Source organism: Euprymna scolopes, chromosome 1, assembly GCF_053919585.1.
Source record: "Euprymna scolopes isolate OS-2025 chromosome 1, ASM5391958v1, whole genome shotgun sequence".
Lineage (NCBI taxonomy): Eukaryota > Metazoa > Mollusca > Cephalopoda > Sepiida > Sepiolidae > Euprymna > Euprymna scolopes.
In genome coordinates this window covers 192,690,789-192,713,032 of record NC_136482.1, presented here as the reverse complement: position 1 = coordinate 192,713,032, position 22,244 = coordinate 192,690,789, and the positions used below count along the sequence as shown (strand labels likewise).

General features: G+C 32.4%; 1 protein-coding gene across 1 annotated transcript in view; it reads left to right on the top strand.

Annotated features, from left to right (window-relative positions):
* Window positions 1-21,778, top strand: part of LOC145278625 (serine/threonine-protein kinase Chk2-like) — an 85,356-nt gene extending 63,578 nt beyond the window's left edge. Inside the window, exons 9-16 of the mRNA XM_080130675.1 lie at window positions 4,481-4,580; window positions 5,883-5,921; window positions 8,465-8,512; window positions 9,938-10,101; window positions 11,561-11,676; window positions 12,265-12,347; window positions 14,275-14,352; window positions 21,593-21,778. Of these exons, the coding sequence (XP_079986801.1) occupies window positions 4,481-4,580; window positions 5,883-5,921; window positions 8,465-8,512; window positions 9,938-10,101; window positions 11,561-11,676; window positions 12,265-12,347; window positions 14,275-14,352; window positions 21,593-21,652 (688 nt within the window). The 3' untranslated portion in view covers window positions 21,653-21,778. The remainder of the gene's footprint in view (window positions 1-4,480; window positions 4,581-5,882; window positions 5,922-8,464; window positions 8,513-9,937; window positions 10,102-11,560; window positions 11,677-12,264; window positions 12,348-14,274; window positions 14,353-21,592) is intronic.
* Window positions 21,779-22,244: the final 466 nt, after the last annotated feature.

Here is a 22,244-nt window from a genome sequence, read left to right as displayed (position 1 = left end):
TTTTTGGTTAGTATACTAATTTTTACCTGATAGTTGTAATGTGATTTTCATCTGTGCCTCATACTCTATAAGTACCAAAGAAATTAATAAAAAAACATCTTAAGTAGAAAATAGTGATATCTGGCTGCAAAAAATTTGTAAAAATATTTGTCATAAATTTGAATGGATAAAAGTTATAGCTTCTGTTCAGTCTTAAGAAACAATGGATATCCTCTGTAAGGGTTTCTGTGCATGTAATTGTAAACTAAAGTTTGCGCAAACTCCAACCACATCTCTGCTGAGTTGCACTGCCTGATTCCAATGGCCAGAAGAATTCCAGGACAACTGTAAAAAATGTTGAGATTAGCAGAGAGCATATACAGTAGGGCAGGTCGATGTTGGAACCCCGGTGAGGAGGCAATGGTGATGATAGTTGGGGTTTGACATAAAAAAGACCTACACGAAATATTTTTTTCAAAATCGTTATTTTCGCTTGAGGAAATGACTTTAAAAGTTGAAAAATTTAAGCGATTAAAAGTTTTTCGGTGAATTGTCAAGAATGTGACCCGACCGTGCCCGGAATTGAATGATTGTGTGGTAATAAAATTTTTCAAATGCACTCGCAATGTTAGGCTGTGTAAGGTGTTAACTTTGGTCAAAATCGTTTGTTCCTTTCATTGGAGTATTTCAATTATAGATTACTGATACTTATCGAAGACATTCCGATACAAAACCTTTCTAAGAACACTGCCAAGAAAATTAAGACTGTTAAGAAAATGGAATCATTATTTAGAATATATTTTAAACTACATTTTTAAATTAAATGAGTGAAGATAATGAATTAATAAAATAAATATTAGGTGTAAAGGCAAAATTATGTTTTTTAAATAATAGCGACCAAAGTTCGCTTTTTCATTTCGGGAACTTTTTTGGAGCGGAAACATTTTAGATTTCACCGTTGCAAAGCACGCTCGTTATTAATATTGAAAATTAACGTTTGTTTATTATTTAATTTGAAAACATTACGATTTAGACTTAATTATTTCGAAAGGAAAAACGAAAAAGACTTTAAAATATATATTATATTTCAAGTATCTGCAGTGAATTTAAACATATTCATTTTATCTTTTTTAATTTGTTTTTCTATTAGGTTGCTGCAAAAATAATGGCATATTTTTGACGTTCAAACGAATGTCAAAACCATTATTTTGGCACCAACCTAATATTTCACATCAAATTCTATTTGAAATTTTTATTAAAATATGGTAATACTCCAGTTTCATATTAAAAAGAAATAGTCCATACAATTTTATTCTACACATTCTTTACGAAACATAACCACATAAATTTTAAAGTTGTTCTACTTAATAAAAAAATACTTTGCAGAAAATTAGTGTCAAATGTTTATTTCTTTTATTTTCAGGGAGTAATTGTTTTTAAGCAGTATTTTCTTCTAAAATTATAGTTTTAAAATCAGATAACTCACAAAGATTAATATGAGTAAATAAGGAAACTGCTTTAAAGGTTTTCCTTATTTGTGCATCTATGTTATTGTGCTAAAATAACTTTATTATTTAGAAAACTATTCTTAACATGGGGAATATGGGAGGTTGTGTTTTAACTATTCTGTACTTTCACCTAAAAATTTAATAAACAAAAATTTCTTAATTAAATTTAACTTGAAAATACTATTAAAAATAGCATGGTAACATAGATGCACAAGCACTGGTTTTTCAAACTCTAAACGCTTGTTTAAAATGGCACAGCGACAGAAAAATTGAATCTCTTTGAGTAAATTCATGTTATCGAAGGAGGAGCTAAAGTCTGCTAAAAATGTTTAAACTAAACACTACTATGTCTCTGATTTGGTTTGGTCCTCTCTCTTCAATACATCTAATGCAACTGTACAAAGTTTTTAATTATTTCTTATAACTAGCGCTTATTTTTTTACATATGAAACTGGAAGATAGCCTAAAATAGTTTCCTTCAGTTTTAATCCATTTATTTAACTTTTCAGATTAAAATGTCATTAAAAGCACAACGTTCAGTTTTAACCCGTGGTTCACAAAATTTGCTGGTTCACCTTGTCGTTTGGATGACACAGCACCTCCAACTTCATGACAAGTCATCAAGTTTAGTTATTTCCTCAAACAGTTATCGCCACTTAAAAAATAGTGGGATTTCTATGTTAATTCCTGAGGAATTAATTAGTACTTGGCAAGTAGTTAATCCACAATTGCCTTTGTTAGGGGAACGTTATATAGGACAGAATGTCAATATATTTCGTTATAAGAGGGCCAAACAGATTGACAGGAAATCTCTTGCAGCAACCAAAGTGAAAAAAATGCAGGACAGATTGTTTGATATATTGTAGCTGTAAACTTCTGTCTTGAGATGTGATGAATTTGCAGTAAAGTGCAAGACAGAAAATTGTCAAAAAGGCATATAGTCTACACTTGTTCTCTTAAATTAATTCTGCAATTATGTTCCTTTTTTTGTGGAAAATAAAATAATATATTGGTATTTATTATGCAATCTGGCTCTATTATTAAACATGCAAATTTTACAATTTTCAGGTTCCACTAGAAGAACTGCCATTTAGAGCAATTTTTAAATTAATTGATGGAACAAGAAAAAGCCTAACAACATTTCCTGGTCCTTTGGGAAAACTTTGTATCAGTAATTATCAAGATTTGCCTCAAGTAAAGGTGTCTATCCTCAAACACTATGATAAATTAAACATCCTGGTCAAATTTATCATCCAAGTGTATGCAGTTAGTTGGTTGTAGATCCAAACCAACAATAATATTTTTAACCAACAGTATATTTTAATATGATTCAGAGAACAAAACAGTTAACTGAAATCCAAATTACTGTTTTAAACAGTTCCAAATATAGCGCTTTTGCACTACTTCCGGAAAATATAATATCGATGCTAAACTCACATGAATTGGATGTGAGAGAAGAGGGCATTCAAACGATTTTGTCCATTAGGTAAATAAATACTTATCCATTAAATTTTATTAGTTTTTGTCAATTTACCCAAACAATAGTCAGTTTTATTCATATTTCATCACAAAAATATAAAAAAATAAGTGTTTTCAAATTGTTTTTTTGTGTTGTTTTTTCCAGAAATAGTGAACAACTCAAAAAAAAAAAAAAAAAAAGATTGAAAAAGATTATGGCTATCAATTTTGCAGCCAAACATCGGTCAAATTTAATTGATTTTTCTAAAAAAAAAGTTGTATATGGATACATTATTATAAAGTCATCGTGCCAGCAAATTAGACCTTCATTTTTCTTGAAAAGAAATTATACAGAACAATATAGTTCTATTATAACAGTTTATATTATTGTGTTTAATAAAAAATTTAAAATACATGGTTCTGTAACTTGTACAATATTGTATAATAGATCTCCACATATCTTTTTGAATTGTGAAATTTAAAAGACTTAGTTGCTAATTAGCTTTTTTTTTTTACAATGTTTGTTTCATTAATGCAGTAAAAGTTGAGATATTTGTCTAGTTGTGATTCATAATTAAAATTATAATTCACATATTTTTTTTTTCAATGTATCTCATATGAATATATCAATTTTAATTGGATTTTTTATAAAAATAGTGAAATTTCAAAGTCAGTGTTGTGTCAAATGCTATGAAAATGAAGGATTTCTCAGCATTTTTCTACACAATTTTTAAAATTAAATGCTCAATTTTCTGTTCAAGATAGAAATCTAATTTTTGGTATCTGTCATCACCAGTGCCATGTTGATTTTCTGAAAAGTTGCAAATCGACCTGCCCTAATATACAGGACCTGGTATTCCCAAATGGTCACACATTTTAATACTGACTAGGCTCAGTGTTGCTTATTTTCGTTGATTTAATGAGAACCAGATACAGATGAAAAAAATTTGGTTAAAAGAAAATGCTGGAATTTTTTGTCAATGAATTTTTATCTGTTTTGAATTTGCTGTTCATTATTTATATTATTTTCATTGTTGTACTCTTTGACCTTCTTTAATTGGAATCCTTTTGCTTAATACACTATGGTAGACTGCTAAAAGTAATTGCCTGAAACTTTTCTTAAAATTTTTTTATTACATTTTCACTCCAAACAAGGCACAGTGCCACTTTGATGTAGGGGGCTACTATTTGTGACATAATTGCAGGGTTACTGTATAAGGAGCTGAGCAGCAAGATGTCTGTTTACATTACACTTCTGCATGTCAGTACAGTCGGAAGCAGGAAACCGGAAGCGAATTCCAAAGTTCAGCAGCTCTGAGGAAGAAACTATTAGAGTAGAAGTCTTCCAACATCTGGAGATTTCTACTGTATAAAAGTGGGATTTTGCTGTTTGTTGAGGGTATTTATGACGAGGGGGTACAAGGGCTTATAGTTCGTTGGAGCACCCACCATTAATATACTTGTACAACAGGCAGAGGGATGCAACATTTTGTTGATGCAAAGATATTGTCTAATGATGTTTGTTTTCTTTTTAGTGTTGAAGGTGGTGAACTTTTTGACCGTATCAGTTCAATTGGACAACTCAAAGAAGAGAATGCAAAATTGTTTTTCTATCAAATGGCAACTGCTGTCAAAGTGAGTCTAATTTTTATTAGAATTTTTTTTTTTTAAAGTCTGGACATATTTGTCAATTTATCTCTAGTCTGAAAAAAACATTAGGTGGTTGTTTTTATTAATATACGAGTGCCATGGCACTTCCAAATAAAATAACAGAAAAATGACATACATACGTGTCAGGCAAATGAAAATTATTAGGTAGAATAATAAAAAAAATATTTTACGATTCGTAGTCAATGAACTTTGAAGGACAAAACTGGATCGTATCTTCATATTAGAATAAGGAAGATAATACTCATATAAGAAGGGAGATGATTGGTTCTTCTTCGTTATTGGAGCAATATTAGAAAATTGAAATATTAAATTTCAAGTGAAACCAATGATATCTGCTGAATTATGTTGCAGTCATGAACATATTCAAAAGTTGTGAGAAATAAGGTAGAAAATTAATAATTAATGAAAATAGTTTTCAAAGACAACTAGTGAAAATTGAGTTTTGCTAAATTGGCCAAAGATTTTCAGTTTTCAGAAAAATTGACCTCCTTTTGCTATGATTCGAACTTCTGATTTTTTAATTTTTTATTTTTTAATTGTTTTGCAAAACTCAGTTTTTGCTAATTGTCTTCAAAAACTGTTCTCATTAATAATTAATTTTCTTAGTTTTTCATAATTTTTGGATATGTTCATTACTGTGACATGACAATTAAGTAGATAACATTGGTTTCATTTAAACTTCAGTATTTCAATTTTCGAATTTAGCAAAGAACCAGATAATTTTCATATAAGAAGGGAGATAATCTGGCTTAAAGACACGTAATGAAAATGATAAAAAAAAATAAATTTTATTTATTACTAAAATTCTGCTTGATAATTATTTGTTGTGTAAACAAATAGTTTGCCTGATATGTAAGTATATCAAATAATTTTAGTGTTTTATTTTGAACTGCCGTATTCCAATCACCTTTAAATTTGAAATCAGTCAAGGAAACAACAAATTCTATTTGTGTTTTGTATTCCCTGATAAATTCTTTGTGTTTCAATGTTTTGCACTTATTTTGATTCTCTAAATTTGTGTGCCAAATTGTATCTCATATTTTCCTCCGTTTTTTTTTTTTTTTTTCTCCCCTTGTTTTCTCAATTTCCATTTTGAAAAGATAAACATCTTTATATTTTCCTTCACTAAAATTTTGAAATATCCTTAATGCAATTGTATTATTCAGTTATATAGTATACCTGCTAAAATGTATTATAATGGTTTTTCATTCTTTTAATTTTTAAAATATTTTAAATGAAATGCTGATTATTTTCTTCTTCTATCAGTATCTCCATGATTTGGGAATCACGCACAGAGATTTGAAAGTAAGTATCTTTGCTTTTCTAACAAAACCTTGATGGAGAACATTTACGGATAATCATTTTTGTAGGTCAAAAGGGAGTGAGGATGATGGGTGTGAAAACAAAGTCACAATTTACTAAACACATTTTTTGCTTTCGTCATTTTTTTTTTTTTTTTTTTTTTTTTTTTTTTTTTTTTTTTTCAGAATAAGTCGCATAAGTTGGATTCGCTTTCTGCACATTGGATGTTTGCCATGATACATTGAAAAAGCAATTCTCAGATACAAGTTGTATTTCCTGTCTGTTTGTTCACAAATTTTAAGTTTTTGAGATGTCCATAACTTTTTTTTTTTTTTTTATTCAATTTTCACCCCAAACAAGGCACAGTGCCACTTTGAAGCAGGGGGCTACTATTAGGAAATTAATTAGCGGGGTACATTATTCAGAATATTTCAATAAGTTTGTTTCATTTTGATAAAAAAAAAAAAAAAAATGGGTGCCATAATATTGTGGGACAATGTTCTTAACAAAAAAACGTTTTTTTTTCAGTTGTGCATGAATCAGCGTGAAATAACGTTATTATTTAGAAACCCGTTTTATGCATTGGAAGGAGGCAGAGGGCTTTATTGACTATTCTGTACCTGAACTTGACAATTTAATAAACAAAAATTTGTAAAAGAGCATAACACTCCAGAATCGCAATTTTCACCTAAGAATTAGTTCAGAAGAAAATGGTGCCTGGCCAAAATCTGTCCTCAGTATATTTACTTCCACCAATTAATAATCACAGCAGCTGACCTGTATTTTATTATCATTAAGTTTTAATTTTTGAAACTGATGCCAATTTGAAAAAATTAAAATAGTTGCAAAAACAAATGAGTTTTTCACCAATATTCGGTGCTCACACAATGTGGGTCACGTATGAAAATTGCATTCCAAGTAAAAATTCTTTGATATATTTATGTATCGGTTAAAAATAAGTATCCTCACCAAAAATTAGAAAAAAAATGATTGAGCAGTATTTGGGGATTTTTCAGTGTAGGTAACAGGGGGGGGGGTGAAAGAGGTTAAAAAAAAAACACTAAAAAATACAAATATGCAACAAATAAATGTTACTCTTTCTCCCAGTTTTTAAATGTTTTAATTTAAAAACATTTTTTATGGAAACAAAAAAGTGAGATCAAAGATATATATATACGAGAGGCGTGCAATAAGTAATGCCCTTGACCCACTTCCAGTTGTCTGATCTAGCTGAAATTTTGCATGTGCAATGATTTATATCTCTACGTGTTATGTGACAAATTACAACTCTAAACTAATTGTGGTTTCTGTTTTACAGGTGTTTGAACTGAGTCAGGTGTGAAATGGAGCCTGTTGAATGTCGAGCAGTGATCCGGTTTTTGCATTTGAAAGGACGCATACCACAGGAGACTTTTGATGAAATGAAAGAAACTTATGGTGATAATGCCCCATCATATGACCTTGTAAAACGTTGGCATCGTGAATACAAACATGGCCGGAAGTCTGTGGAAACAGCTCCCAGACCTGGTCGCCCGCCTTCTGCCATTGATGAGGCATCTGTCCGTCAAGTTGAGGCTGCCATTTTGGAAGATTGGCGCATTACTATTCGCCAAATAGCTCAAGATGTCAAGATTAGTACAGGGTCTGTGGAAATTATCATTCATGACCATTTGCATATGCATACGGCGTCTGTCAGATGGATTCCCAGGTTTTTCACACCATTCCAGAAGTGAGAACGCGTTGAGTTCTCAAGGATGAATTTGGGGATGTGCCAAGAAGGTGAATCAAAGTTTTTCAAAAGACCGATTACACAGGATGAAACTTGGGTCCATCACTATGATTCAGAGACCAAAGCCCAGTCACTGCAGTGGAAGCACTTGAATTCACCACCTCCAAAGAAGGCAAAGGTGCAGCCCTCCGCTGACAAGGTCATGCTCACAGTCTTCTGGGACCAGGACAGAGTAGTGATGACAGATTTCCTGGCAAAGAGTACCACAATTACAGGAGCCTATTATGCTTCACTTTTGAGGAAATTAAGGGAAGCTATCAAAATCAAGAGGCGGGGCAAGATCAGCAAAGGTACCCTCCTCCTGCAGGACAATGCTCCGGTCCACAACTCGTATGTTGCCAGATCAGAAGCACGGGCATATGGTTATGAAATCCTTCCCCATCCTCCCTACTCTCCTGACCTTGCACCCTCTGACTTTCACCTCTTCCCAGCCATGAAGTTGTTTTTGAAAGGAAAGCATTTCCCAGATGATGCAGCCTTGATTTCTGAAATCACGTCGTGGTTTGGAGGACCAACCTGGGTTGTTCTACAAAAACAGTCTCCAGAGCTGCATCAAACAATGGGACAAATGCATAACTCTGGGTGGTTCCTATGTAGAGAAAGACTAATAACTGTGCCAAGTTTCGTTGCTCTACTGCAATGGGAAGTGGGTCAGGGGCATTACATATTTGCACGCCCCTCGTAATTATATATATATGTTTGCTTATTAGAATATTAATAATTTTCTTTTCATTATTGAAATGTTTCTACTATTCAGCCTGAAAATATACTTCTATTCACAAATGAGGAGGACACATTAATTAAGGTAATGTATTTTTTTTTTTTTAATATTTGTAATTAATTCAGGGCATGTTTTTTTTTTTTTTTTTTTTTTTTTTTAAATTAAAGATAAAGCTAAATCCAAAAATTGGAAAGAAAATAATTTCCTTTCTCAAAATTCATGGAAGACATGTACAGAAAAAAAAAAAAATCTGAAAATAATTCTGATCGATATAATCAAATAAAATAAATCTCTTTAAATTACTTGAAATTTAAATATGGCTTGAAATTTTCTATTCAGAATAAATCCTCAGTACACATTATTGGCAGGGTACGTGAACTTATGGCAGGCAAGTGATAGATGAACTGCTGAGCAGTTTGAGAGTTTCTTCTGGAATTGGTCAAATTTTTGTTGTGTTAAGCAAATGATGCTGATTAAGGTATAATGACTAAGACTATCCATTCTGTATGAGCATTGTTGTTATATCAAATAATTAAAACCTACTGTAGGTTCTATAGCAAAGAATATCATGGTGGAATGGTCCGAATACAGAATGACTGGTGAGCCATGATCATTGATATCTGGGAAAAGTAAACCTGATACACAAAGACTTTCTACTATTGAAAAATGAAGAAGCGATATTTGTTTATAGACAATTGGGCAACATTTTGACAAATTTGGAGAAAAGTTTCCATCTAGTCTCTTGGAGAGAAATGAATTGGTCAAAATATCATCTAGCACTTATTTAAGAGACAATATTATTGATTTAATAAGGCTTTATTCAACTAACTGTACTTTTATTTTCATTTTTTTAACTATGCAATTTGTTTGTTTTTAATGCTAATAGACTTTCTCTTTTCTCCAATAATTTTATTTCTTCAAAAAAAAAAGGATAATATTTGTATTATTCGCTGTATATCAATGTCCTCAAAACGGTTTCAATTCTCCAAAAATGAAATGGTTTCATCTGTTAACTTTGAATAAATGGTGTCAAAATGTTGACCTTATTTTTCTTTTTCATTATTTGATGGAAACTTGCTTCTGATTTAGTTACAACTTTAAAGAAATGTTATTTATGCAATTATTATCTCTGCATAATTAATGACGTGCAGTAATAAACTATCCCAACTGTTTGTTTACCATCATACATTTCAGAGTTTGTGCTGAGCTGGCTTATTTGAAAATGTCAGCACCCCCTTTCCACTGTAGACACGGCTCAAAGGTGGCATGCTTTGTCTGATAAGGACGGCACCATCACTGGAGACCTTAAACAATTTGTTTTGTCTCTCGGCTCTACAACAATGTCTCATAGAACATGAAAGAACTTTCGCATGCGTTCATTTGACTTTATTAATTAAAACATAAAAATTAAGATCTAAAAGTGAATTTATCGAATAATTTAAATTTTAAGTTAGTATTTGCTTGATGTTTTCATTTGTAAGTGAACCTTTTGAACCATGACAATTTCAGCTGACGGACTTTGGTCTTTCAAAATTCTTTGATGCTGGGAGTATGTTAAAGACATTTTGTGGCACACCTACTTATGTTGCCCCTGAAGTACTTTTCTCTGCTGGTCATGGTACTTATACAGAGGCAATTGATTCTTGGAGTTTGGGAGTTATTCTTTTTGTTTGGTAAGTAATATAGTTTTCTTTTTTCTAATCTAATCTAATCTCTACTCTGATTTCTTCTAATCTCTACTCTTAGTCACTTTGTGTGCGTGTGAGTTCCTTCCTCATAGGTTCTGAAACGGCTGAACCTATGTTTTGCAAATTTCACACACAGCTAATTTATATGTCTGGCAGTGTTCTTAGATATGTTTTATACAGAAATTCATCCTATAAGTATCGAAAATAGAAAAATCCAATCTTAAAAATAGTCTTTTTCTCTTATAGATAAAAAGAATCATTTTTACAGCGGAATATTTTGCATTACACCAGCCAAGGGAGATAACAAAATCTTGGCAAATTTCTTCTAAAGAAAAACAAAAAACAGGTCTTTTATGTGCTAAGTGTTAAGGTTCAAACAAAACTACCTACCAGCATAAATACTAAATGTAACACGCGTACAATAGACAAATATTTATTGACAAACACGAACACATGACAACACTGCAATATCGAACAACATAATAAAACATTAGTCACTTTAATAGTGGGTTTATCGGCTGAGTAGGGGGAATTAATCCGTCTAGAGTTCTACTCTTTCGTCCGACATTGTTTCATGAGGGGAGAATTTACGTGCAGGCTCTACACGTATCCAAACTCTGTCTACCCTTATCAAGAGACATCACTCCTTACCCTACACCGTAACCCAGTGTTGTTTCTTTTATTCCCTACAATTATAATCTGGAGATCTAGTTTTGTGGTAGAGCATTCAACTACAGATTAAATGATCCCCCTGTTCAAGACCATGTGTACCTCACCATTTTATTTGAATTTTTTCTTATGAATTCAATTTATTATAAAAGGTACCATTAAAATAGCCACAAATCGTTTCTTTTTAATTTTTAAAAAATTAAACCTTAATCAGAAGTAACTTTTCCAGGGCATTCATTGTCAAGCCCAAATATCAACTGACGTGATATTGTAAACAAACATAGATGGAATTTGATGAATGACATTATCATTATTTTTTATTTATTTGTTAATTTTTTTTGCAAATTAGTCTACCGGGCAAATTATTTCTTGTAATCTATAATATTCAATAGAGGATTGATTCTATAAAAATACATACACAATCTGCATAAATTAAAATATCATGTTTAAGTGTATTGTATGACTGAGCAATGCCAAGCTGCCAGCTTGTCAATAAAATAATTAATAACAGCTATAGAAAAAAAAAAAAAAGAATTCCCAGCATGCAATGCAAGAGATGAAGTACTCGCCCAGATTATTAATGGCCGCACAGTTGGAGAAAAATCAAAGCAATAGATGTCCATTAGAATTATTCTTTCTATCTCAACTTAAACTGTAAATTATTAAAATAAAATAATATTCATATTTAAGTGAATATCTTTTTCTAGCAATACTAAAAACACCTTTTTCTTATTGTTCTATTTTTCTGTTTATTTATTTATTTGTTATTTTACAGCCTCGTCGGCTATCCACCATTTTCCGAAGAAAGAAAAGATATGAAGTTAACAGAACAAATTCTTGGAGGACATTATACTTTCCCGAAACAGTACTGGTCACATATTTCCCCAGAAGGTAAGTTGAGGAGACGAGCTTGTATGAATGACATAAGGTGAACGGACCAGTAGGTAACTGTAAACTTTGATACAACGTCTAGGACCACTCAGCCACGTAGCAAAGTTTACAGATACCCAAAAGTGCCGAGTTCAATCCTGAACGAAGGCAGTGAAAAGTAACATTCAAAACAGAATCAGCAACTGTCCTAGAGCCTAGCTAGAGTCCGAACATGGTACCCCCGTAATAATAATAAAGGGTTGTGTTCGAGACTCCTAACAAACGGTTCCCCAGTTCAATACAAAACACCTGATGAAGGCCGGAGGGCAAAACGGCCAAAACGTTGTGACTATAACAACCAAGATAAGGAAGTCAGTCCGACAAGCTCAATAAAATTATCTATTCTGTTGTCATATCCTCCTCCCAGGCTTTAACTCCTCCTTTTGGAGTCGGTGTATGTTGCTCATTCATCATTTTATTCTACCAGTCTAACAAAAATATGTAACCATAGGGAGCATGTGTGTGTGTGTGTGAAAAAGGATATATAAGAAATTGTTGGGAAGCAAAGTTTCTTGTTGAAAAGTATTGAAAATTCATTTTAATTTTCAGCAATTGACCTTGTGAGAAAACTTATGACGGTAAATCCATCGGTCCGAATTACATTAAAAGAAACCTTAGAACATCCATGGTTTGTAAGTACCATCTTTTTTTATCCTCTGTCTCCCTCAATCACAGACTCTTAATGTATGGCCTACCACCAAACCTACTTCCTTTCACATTGACATCCTTTACCTTGCATTTGGATATTTCCTTTCTCCCATGACTTCCAACTTTAAACTGTTCAATAAATGTTTTTCTTGATAAAGTTTTATAAATAAAATAAAATACCCAAATGAAATCTGCATGGTTCTATGTTTATTCATTTTGTCTTGTATAATTTTTTTTTTTTTTTTTACTTATCACCCTTATTCCTATTTATACCTGTGCGTTTTGTCAGATATTTATTCTTTAAATATAGTTTTCATGCACGTACATAGAATATGAAGGCCTACGAGATATTTTTGAGTATCCAAGGTTTCACTGTATAAAAATTTGTTAGAACAACCTGACATGAAGATACTTTTTTTTATAGAAATAAACCATGACTAAATATTCAGAATTGCATAGTATTCGTGGCTCAAATAAGATCTATTCGGTATGGCTAGCCACACTGGCTTTTACCAGGAATGGTGCACCTTTCCAAGTGATGCTACCTCAAGTAACGGCATAAGGTTGGATACTCAACCAGACTAGATTAATTCTTGTCCTGGAATCTAATAAAACCAAGAAATCACAAGAAGGATATAACATATTTAAATGATCGATTGGGGAGAGGAAAATTATATTCTCAACTTTACTAACTCGTGTTTGAGAAGTAGAGAACTTTGAAATATTCGAATATCTGTCATTTTTGAGAATGACTAAAATTAAATGAGACAAAAAAAAAAAAAAAAGAACAAATTATTGAACAAAAGGGATGAAGTAATGTCCACCTGTTAACATTTTTGAAAAATTCCTTCAAGTAATGACGAAACGTGAAACGTAACTTTTTAACGAAGCTTTTAAGAGACATAGAAATTTATCAATACATATGTTGAACAAATCCTGTTTTTGTTAAGGCTAGCTGAGGTTTCAGATCAAGAAAAGAGTTGCATGTGTAGAAAGAAAGAAATGAATCGTGTTCCTGTGTTTTGCTTGAGCTTCAACTCAAAATACCAAAATAAATAGAATGCATGCAGCCATCTTTGTCACTAAAACAGACTCACTCCTGTCATATTTAAGAACCTAATATCACCTGCAAAATACAGTTAATCCAGCATCACAGCAAGCTACCACACTTATATGACCTTCCTAAAGTTCACAAAGACTGTATTCCATTAAGGCCAATAACACCCAACGTTAGCATTGAGCTGATTTCTGATATAATTACCTCACTCGTAATCACAACTCTATCGTGTATCAAGAATTCAGCTCACTTTATGAAAAAAAAATCAATAATGCACCAATTTATTCCAACCAAGTACTTTGTCGAGACACTGAAGATTCAAATTTAAAATTTTTATTTTCTGAACTACGGTTCTTATTTGAGCATTAATCATGTTTTGGTCAATGTATCCTCCGAGATGTAAATAAGTTCTTGATGAGCCGTTCCATATAAGTTATCAAATTTACCAAATTTTCATTACTAATGATTACTATATTGTCCAATTTCTACTGTACACTCTTTAACCCTTATCCTTGAGTGGCCTCTGGGCCTTGATAATGTGGTGATGCCTATGTAAAAAAAAAAAAGAAAATGTATCTTGAACTCTGGAATCTGTGCAGCATTTCAAATGAAACTCTTTATTTAATCCAGTATCAATTAGTTCTAAGTGACTGTCTTCTAGAGATTGAAGGTTCAATCCTTAGTGCAGGCGATGCTAAGACTGCAATTACAATTTACTTAAGACTTCTATCTGGTCATGGATGACAGAATGAGAGCAAACTGAGAGCAGTAGTTTGCATAATACAAATTATGAATCCTTATTTTAAAAAAATTCTGAAATGCTTAGATTTTATTTTTTTCACTTTTCTTTCCAGAATGATGATGCTGTTTTGAAGAAAGCGTATACGCTGATGCATCCAAACATAAATGGCAATTGCATTTCAATGACTCCTGTGAGTAATTAAAAAAAAATTTTTTTTTTTTATAATCTTATTCATCCAAAACAAGGCACATTGCTACTGGCATATATGGGGCTACTTGTAATGTGACCATGCATAAGATACTTCTCTTGCATTTATTTTACTGTAACAGAGCGTGCATGAGTGCATGGTAAAACATCAGCAGAAGCTGTAAGATAGCTGGTTAGCAGTAGTAGCCGAAAAAAAGCACATATGCAAATTAGGAAGTATGCGCAAGCTGTCGCAACAAGAAAAAGGAAAAAAAGGACACCACATGGTCAAAAGAAGAAAAAGTCGGTTGAAAAAGACTGACGTGTAAAGTTGAAGACGAGAAATGGCTGTTTACGACCGACAATGTAGGGAAACACAAAGAAAAACGTGTGTCTGGAGAGGTGGACGTGTGGTCCCACAGTGGCAGAGAGTCTTTAAGCGGGGCTCGAGATGGGGAGAAAAAAAATGTAGTAAAAGACTTGTGTTAAAAAAGAAAAAAAAAGCGGAGTTGGATTTATTTATGTTTATTTGTTTCTGCGACAGTACCCACATTACATCAGGATAAATATACTTTGACGAGGTATAAAACTAAACTGCATTTCATCTTTGTATATTTGAGTTTTTATTTTGCTGCTCAATTATTCTCTTACTCACTTCCAAGACTTGATCCATTCAATTATTCTCTTAATCACTTCCAAGACTTGATCCATTCAATTATTCTCTTAATTACTTCCAAGACTTGATCCATTCAATTATTCTCTTAATTACTTCCAAGACTTGATCCATTCAATTATTCTCTTAATTACTTCCAAGACTTGATCCATTCAATTATTCTCTTAATCACTTCCAAGACTTGATCCATTCAATTATTCTCTTAATCACTTCCAAGACTTGATCCATTCAATTATTCTCTTAATTACTTCCAAGACTTGATCCATTCAATTATTCTCTTAATTACTTCCAAGACTTGATCCATTCAATTATTCTCTTAATTACTTCCAAGACTTGATCCATTCAATTATTCTCTTAATTACTTCCAAGACTTGATCCATTCAATTATTCTCTTAATTACTTCCAAGACTTGATCCATTCAATTATTCTCTTAATTACTTCCAAGACTTGATCCATTCAATTATTCTCTTAATCACTTCCAAGACTTGATCCATTCAATTATTCTCTTAATCACTTCCAAGACTTGATCCATTCAATTATTCTCTTAATCACTTCCAAGACTTGATCCATTCAATTATTCTCTTAATCACTTCCAAGACTTGATCCATTCAATTATTCTCTTAATCACTTCCAAGACTTGATCCATTCAATTATTCTCTTAATTACTTCCAAGACTTGATCCATTCAATTATTCTCTTAATTACTTCCAAGACTTGATCCATTCAATTATTCTCTTAATTACTTCCAAGACTTGATCCATTCAATTATTCTCTTAATTACTTCCAAGACTTGATCCATTCAATTATTCTCTTAATTACTTCCAAGACTTGATCCATTCAATTATTCTCTTAATCACTTCCAAGACTTGATCCATTCAATTATTCTCTTAATTACTTCCAAGACTTGATCCATTCAATTATTCTCTTAATTACTTCCAAGACTTGATCCATTCAATTATTCTCTTAATTACTTCCAAGACTTGATCCATTCAATTATTCTCTTAATTACTTCCAAGACTTGATCCATTCAATTATTCTCTTAATCACTTCCAAGACTTGATCCATTCAATTATTCTCTTAATTACTTCCAAGACTTGATCCATTCAATTATTCTCTTAATCACTTCCAAGACTTGATCCATTCAATTATTCTCTTAATCACTTCCAAGACTTGATCCATTCAATTATTCTCTTAATCACTTCCAAGACTTGATCCATTCAATTATTCTCTTAATCACTTCCAAGACTTGATCCATTCAATTATTCTCTTAATTACTTCCAAGACTTGATCCATTCAATTATTCTCTTAATTACTTCCAAGACTTGATCCATTCAATTATTCTCTTAATTACTTCCAAGACTTGATCCATTCAATTATTCTCTTAATTACTTCCAAGACTTGATCCATTCAATTATTCTCTTAATTACTTCCAAGACTTGATCCATTCAATTATTCTCTTAATTACTTCCAAGACTTGATCCATTCAATTATTCTCTTAATTACTTCCAAGACTTGATCCATTCAATTATTCTCTTAATTACTTCCAAGACTTGATCCATTCAATTATTCTCTTAATCACTTCCAAGACTTGATCCATCAATTTTAAGATTTTAATTAATTTTCTCTAATAATTAATTACTCTTGTAACAATTCACAATTGTATTATTTTTCCAGTCTTTTGGGATAATCACTTTTATGATCCGATTCGTCTAGTATGTGATCGTTATGCCATTGGGGGCATAAGTGGAACCATGCTTACAGACATCATGTAGGGAGTTGAGCAGCAAAATGTCTGTTCACATTACATTTAAATTTCTGCATGATAGCCAATCATGGAAACACAGGGAATTCCAAAATCTAGCATTTCAAGGGAAGAATCTATTAAAGTAGTAAGCTTTCCAGCTTCTAGGGACATATACGGTGAAGAGACAGGATTTTGCTGCTTGTCAGTTAGTTGGGTATTTATGTAGAGGGGGGACCAGTGCTATGAGTTTATCAAAGCACATTTCATTAAGGTACTTGTAAAAGAGGATGCAACTTTGTGGAGATGGGACAGGGATTGGAGCTTGATTAACAGTATTAGATTGGGTTTCTTTTAACCCTGTCCAATAGAGAGACTAGTAGTTGATGTACTAGTCCATATGTAGCAACAATACCCCATGTATGGGCAAATTGTGGCTTTGTAGAGATATAGGATGCTCTCAGGTGTGAATGTTTTTATGCATTTGTTCCAATTCATGTTGTGAATTTTAAGCTGAGAAATTTGAATAATGAACTCTTAGTTAGTGTTATTAGATGACGTGACCATCTAGAGGAGCGATACTGTTCCCCATCGGAGTAATTAAGATCCCCTAAAACCCTGAGCAAGGCCAGGTAAATATGCTGAGATTGTCTGTTAAACATTGAGTGAATCCCGGACAATGGCAGGTGACCTATAAAAAGGGATGAATTTATCGTACTTTGTAAAAACACAGATATTTTATTGTTTTAAAAAATGACTGGAAATATCAGAATAAGGTTGAATAAAATCGTGCATTCATTTGGCCTGAGGAACACCTGCTCAGACGTCCTAGCTTTCTATGTGACAGGATTGAACTTTTGGGGGCATGTGAAAGAAATTTAGTTTTGGTCCCAGATTCGCAGGCTATGGACGACCTGTTGAAATGCACACATGCAGAAAGAGTTGGGAATTCCCCATTTGACGTGGTGGATTCTGGTTGGTCGGTTCAATTCGTCCGACCAAGCAGAATCTACTGTTACCTTAGTATTTAAGCAAATACCTCGGCTGAATTTAGCAGATTGAAGCCAAATCTCAAGAAAAACACACGCTCCAAGAATGCCACAAACCCCCCTTCATCCATCCTGACCGCTATCGTAAAGAACGAAGAATAAGATTTTGGAGAATCTTGATGTTTTTGGTGTACATACTGAACAATGTACATTTGTAAAAACTTGTAATTTTTGTGAAATTAATTTTTTCGTAGTTACAACTCCGGAGTCTGTTTTCTTTTCCTGGCATGCATGCAAAGCTAATTGATTTTCAGCAGAATTGACATGGAACCTGAGACGCTGAGAATTTATGTGAAGTCTGAAGATAGACAGCCAACGGCCAAACCAGTTCAGCAGGGTCAAGTCATCTGCTGACGTGGGCGAGAAGGCCACATTTGTTGCCGTGACCAGGATTGACCCTGAAATAAGTCGGGAGATCCCCAAAGTGGGGATCGCTGTTAAGACAAAAAAAAATAATTTAAAAAAAAACGGGGAACACATATTTAAAAATAAGACAATCACGGAAAACTGAAAAAAAAAACTAAAATCAAACTGAGAGGAGAAAGAAGGAAAAAAATGACTTAATGGAAACATGTTAAAGGTATTTGCAGCTTCTTTTACAATTTTCGGATTTTAATCATGTCAAATCACATTTTATTTCCTTTTGACGGATTGATTATTTCTATTTCTTCGGATGAGTTAAGGGCATAATAGTCACTGATTGATATAATAATTGATTGATTTTGCACTACGAAACATACTGTCAAGAATTGTAAATAAGATGGTCAATATCATGAATTTTGGAATGTAGTTTTGGTCATTCATTATATTCCTCTGTAATTACATTTGTATATATAGTGTCCTGTAGGCCAGCTTTAGTTTTGCTGCCTTGGTTCTCTCCCTTATGGCCTTGCCAGACCGCTAATATATACTTATGTATTTTTACATAAACTTTAGGTATTGCTGCAGTCAGAACTGTTTCAGTCAAAAACGCTTCCAATTATGCTTTTAAGTGATATCAAATTAAAGTAAATTCATAGAGAAAATCTAACATTATATAAGAAAACACTATAAAATTATAGCTACATCTATATAAATAATACATATAGTATATAAAAAATGTGTGTGTGTCTGTGTGTGTATATATATATGTATATGTTTTATGTACGCATATGTTGCTACGTGTTTATGGGCAAGTGTATGTGTGTGTATGTATTTATTTTTTATATATATTTTTTTTTAAACTTTAATTATTATAAAAATATAATCAAAGGATAATGGAGTCATTTAAACTCTATAAATTACTAACACGTCTTTCTTGGCTGTAGATGAAGAACACATAAGAAGAGAACATTTTTAATAACATAAAAAATTAATATGGCGCAAAAACTACATCCAATATCTGGAACAGTTTTGTTCTTGAATTTTTAGGGAGGTGGTGTCTACTTTGTTTTTAAATCCCCAAAACACTTGTTCATGGTGAACAATCAATGATCCCCAAAATAGCAAGACTAGCATGAATTCTTGGAAGCAAACTAATATTGATTACAAGAGAGTGATTGATTTAAAGGGAAAGAAATTTTCAAACAAAAGACTTGGGACAAAATTTTTTTTTTTTGTTGTAAAACCTCTAAAACTCTCTGTATGTTATAATATATATATATATATATATACACACACACACAGCAGCAGCCGAAATAACGCAACGGTTAGAAACTCTGATTGTCGTTTTGGCAATCGGGTTTTGATCCTGGTTTGAAGTAGTTGCTTGTCTAGCCACACTGAGCTGTGAAACAGCGAAACAGTACTGTATGTGGTTGACTCTATATATTGTTGCAATATTTTTTGTACAACTAAGAGGGTATAGTTGCAAAAAAATTAGAAGGTTCTATTTATAGACTAGGGTGATAAGAACTGACCAATCAGAATCACTTTAATAAGAACCAATCAGAAACTGGAATCACACCATAAAGTATACTGAATATTTTAGAATTCCTGCACATAAATTTTCATCTCCCCACGTGAAGGAACTCATTGTCTTTAAGTTTTTTGGCTACCCGCTGGAGAGTTTTAGTCTTCATAGCAAATGATACATAGACATTAAAAATTCCTCCATCCTAAGAATAACAAATATGTCCAAAATTAACTTCAATTTTCTCATTGTTTATACGGTCCTGAGTAATGCCAGGTAGCCCTGCTAGTCCAATATATAAAAGGCAAAATTGGTATGCGCATTTGTGTATGTCCACGAAAGGCTTTTTGCGTCGGGGTTCTCACATCGGTTAGATTCCAGAAGTTTTCCTATACTTCCTAGATCCTAATATCTCAGATTCGCAAACGGATATTGTCTCTATCATTTTTTTTTTTCATAGAGTTTTAAAAAATTCCCGCAATTCCATTGTATCGGTTATTTGTTTGTTTTTTCATATAAATAAAGCGAAACTATTTGACCGCAAATGCCTGGCCCTTGAGCCGGGTAGTATCTATACTGTAATTGGTCCTTGATCAATGTAGGGGAAACTCTTCATAATAAGATATAAACTATTTATTTGGATACTGCCAGAGTTCCCCTTTTGGCTGGAGCTGGTCCCCCCCCCCACACACACACATCCACATTAAAAACGACCTTCGTTGGAGGTTTAAAAGCAACGCCATTTCTGCAAGTCATCTGTTTGATTGACTACGTTAAATTTGAATGCTTTACACTTCTGGTTGCGTTATGGAGTAGGAGTAAGACGTCATATTTTTAACTTTCTTTTCGCCTTCGTGTCACAGGTTTGAGCCTGCCTGGGTGCCTGCCTGCCTACTACCACTTTTTTTTTTTTTTTTTATACCTCCAAACACCCAAGCAATGGCAGGCACCCAGGTCAGTATATATAAAATAAAGCATTACCTTTTAAGAATTGTCTTGTGATAGGGTAGTTTTCATATAAAATGATAATAATAAAACACATGTTGGATAACTCTTTAGTCTTTGTTGTGTATAATTTGAATTTTTTTTCTTCATTGATGTCACATATATGCTTGTTGTGATCGATGTGTTGTGTTGACTATTTCTTACTTCTCAATGTTAATATATATATTAGCACATTTTTTTCTGTGTAATGGCTGTCATTCTTTTTCATTTCTTTCTTGAACCGTATTATTGTGGGTATGACCCATGTTTTAACTTTGTTGTGTATATAAAATAAGATAGAGAATTAAGTTAGATATAGAATAGAGATTTATTTAGAGAAAAATATTAAACGAGTTACACGTACAGTTTGCATTCAATTATGAACATTAGTCTAGAATACACTGAAAATCTTGCCTACCTTACACATAGGCAGGTCATTGTGACCATACCAGCTGTCATGTGTTAAAATCTATACTCGTGGATTTACTGTCCATAATTTAACATTTGGGTTTGTCCAGAGTTGTTCCGATATAAAAATAAAGAAAAATTTGGATAATATACAGCCCTGTGATGGAAAGAAAATATATGCCAAAAATCATGTCAATTGATCTAGAAGTTTTATTTTTAAAAAAGAAAATTAAATTTTATAGCTAAAGTGACGATTTGAAAACTGTCTGAAAGAACAAGAGAGAAACCATCAAATAATTTAAATTAGCTAGTTTTAAGAAAGCCATTCTTAAGATGGGAAGGGGAGGTGCACTGAAAAAACTTAAATTCTCTTCAAAGTGATTTTTCTTTATTTTTGTTTTTCAAGTGCTGTACTTTTATTTACTATTTTTATATTTATGTACATTTATTTTATTTTTTATTTATTTATTTTTCTGATAATCTTTCTTTCTACTTTCAGATTTCTAGAAAACGAAAAGCAATAGAAGAAGAAGAAAAAGCAATAAAAAAATCTCGATGATAATTATGTCCCCTGAATTTATCATTTTGTTTTTTCCCAAATTAGATTTTTATGCTTCAAGTACATCTCCATTTTTATATCTAATTCAAATATTCATGCTGAAAAAATCTTTTAAAAAATGCCAAATTGTTTTTTTTTATTTACTTAAAAAATTTTTTTAAACATTTTTACAATCTACCATACAAGCATTTATTTATTTATTTTTAATTCAAACTTTTAAGTAATTGTATGGTTGTCCAGCTCTCCTGAACATTAACCAGGTCTAATTTTATTAAACCAGCAATCACAGTATGTATGTATATATATATATATCTATATAGTCATCCGCATGCAGTACTGTTTCACAGTATCACAGCTCATCAGTGTGGCTAGACCAGCACCTTTCCTTAGATAAGGATTGAACCTACAACCATCGAGTTGATAGTCAGCAGTTCTAATCTCCGGTCCATGGGATTGGTGCCTGCAAACGACCTCCTCAAATGTTTTTACAGTACTCGAGCTGCTTGTTTATTTATAAACAAACAAGCAACTAGACTTGCATTAATGCCAATTAAGTAGCAGGTGAAATACATTTACAACAGTGCTCTACCCA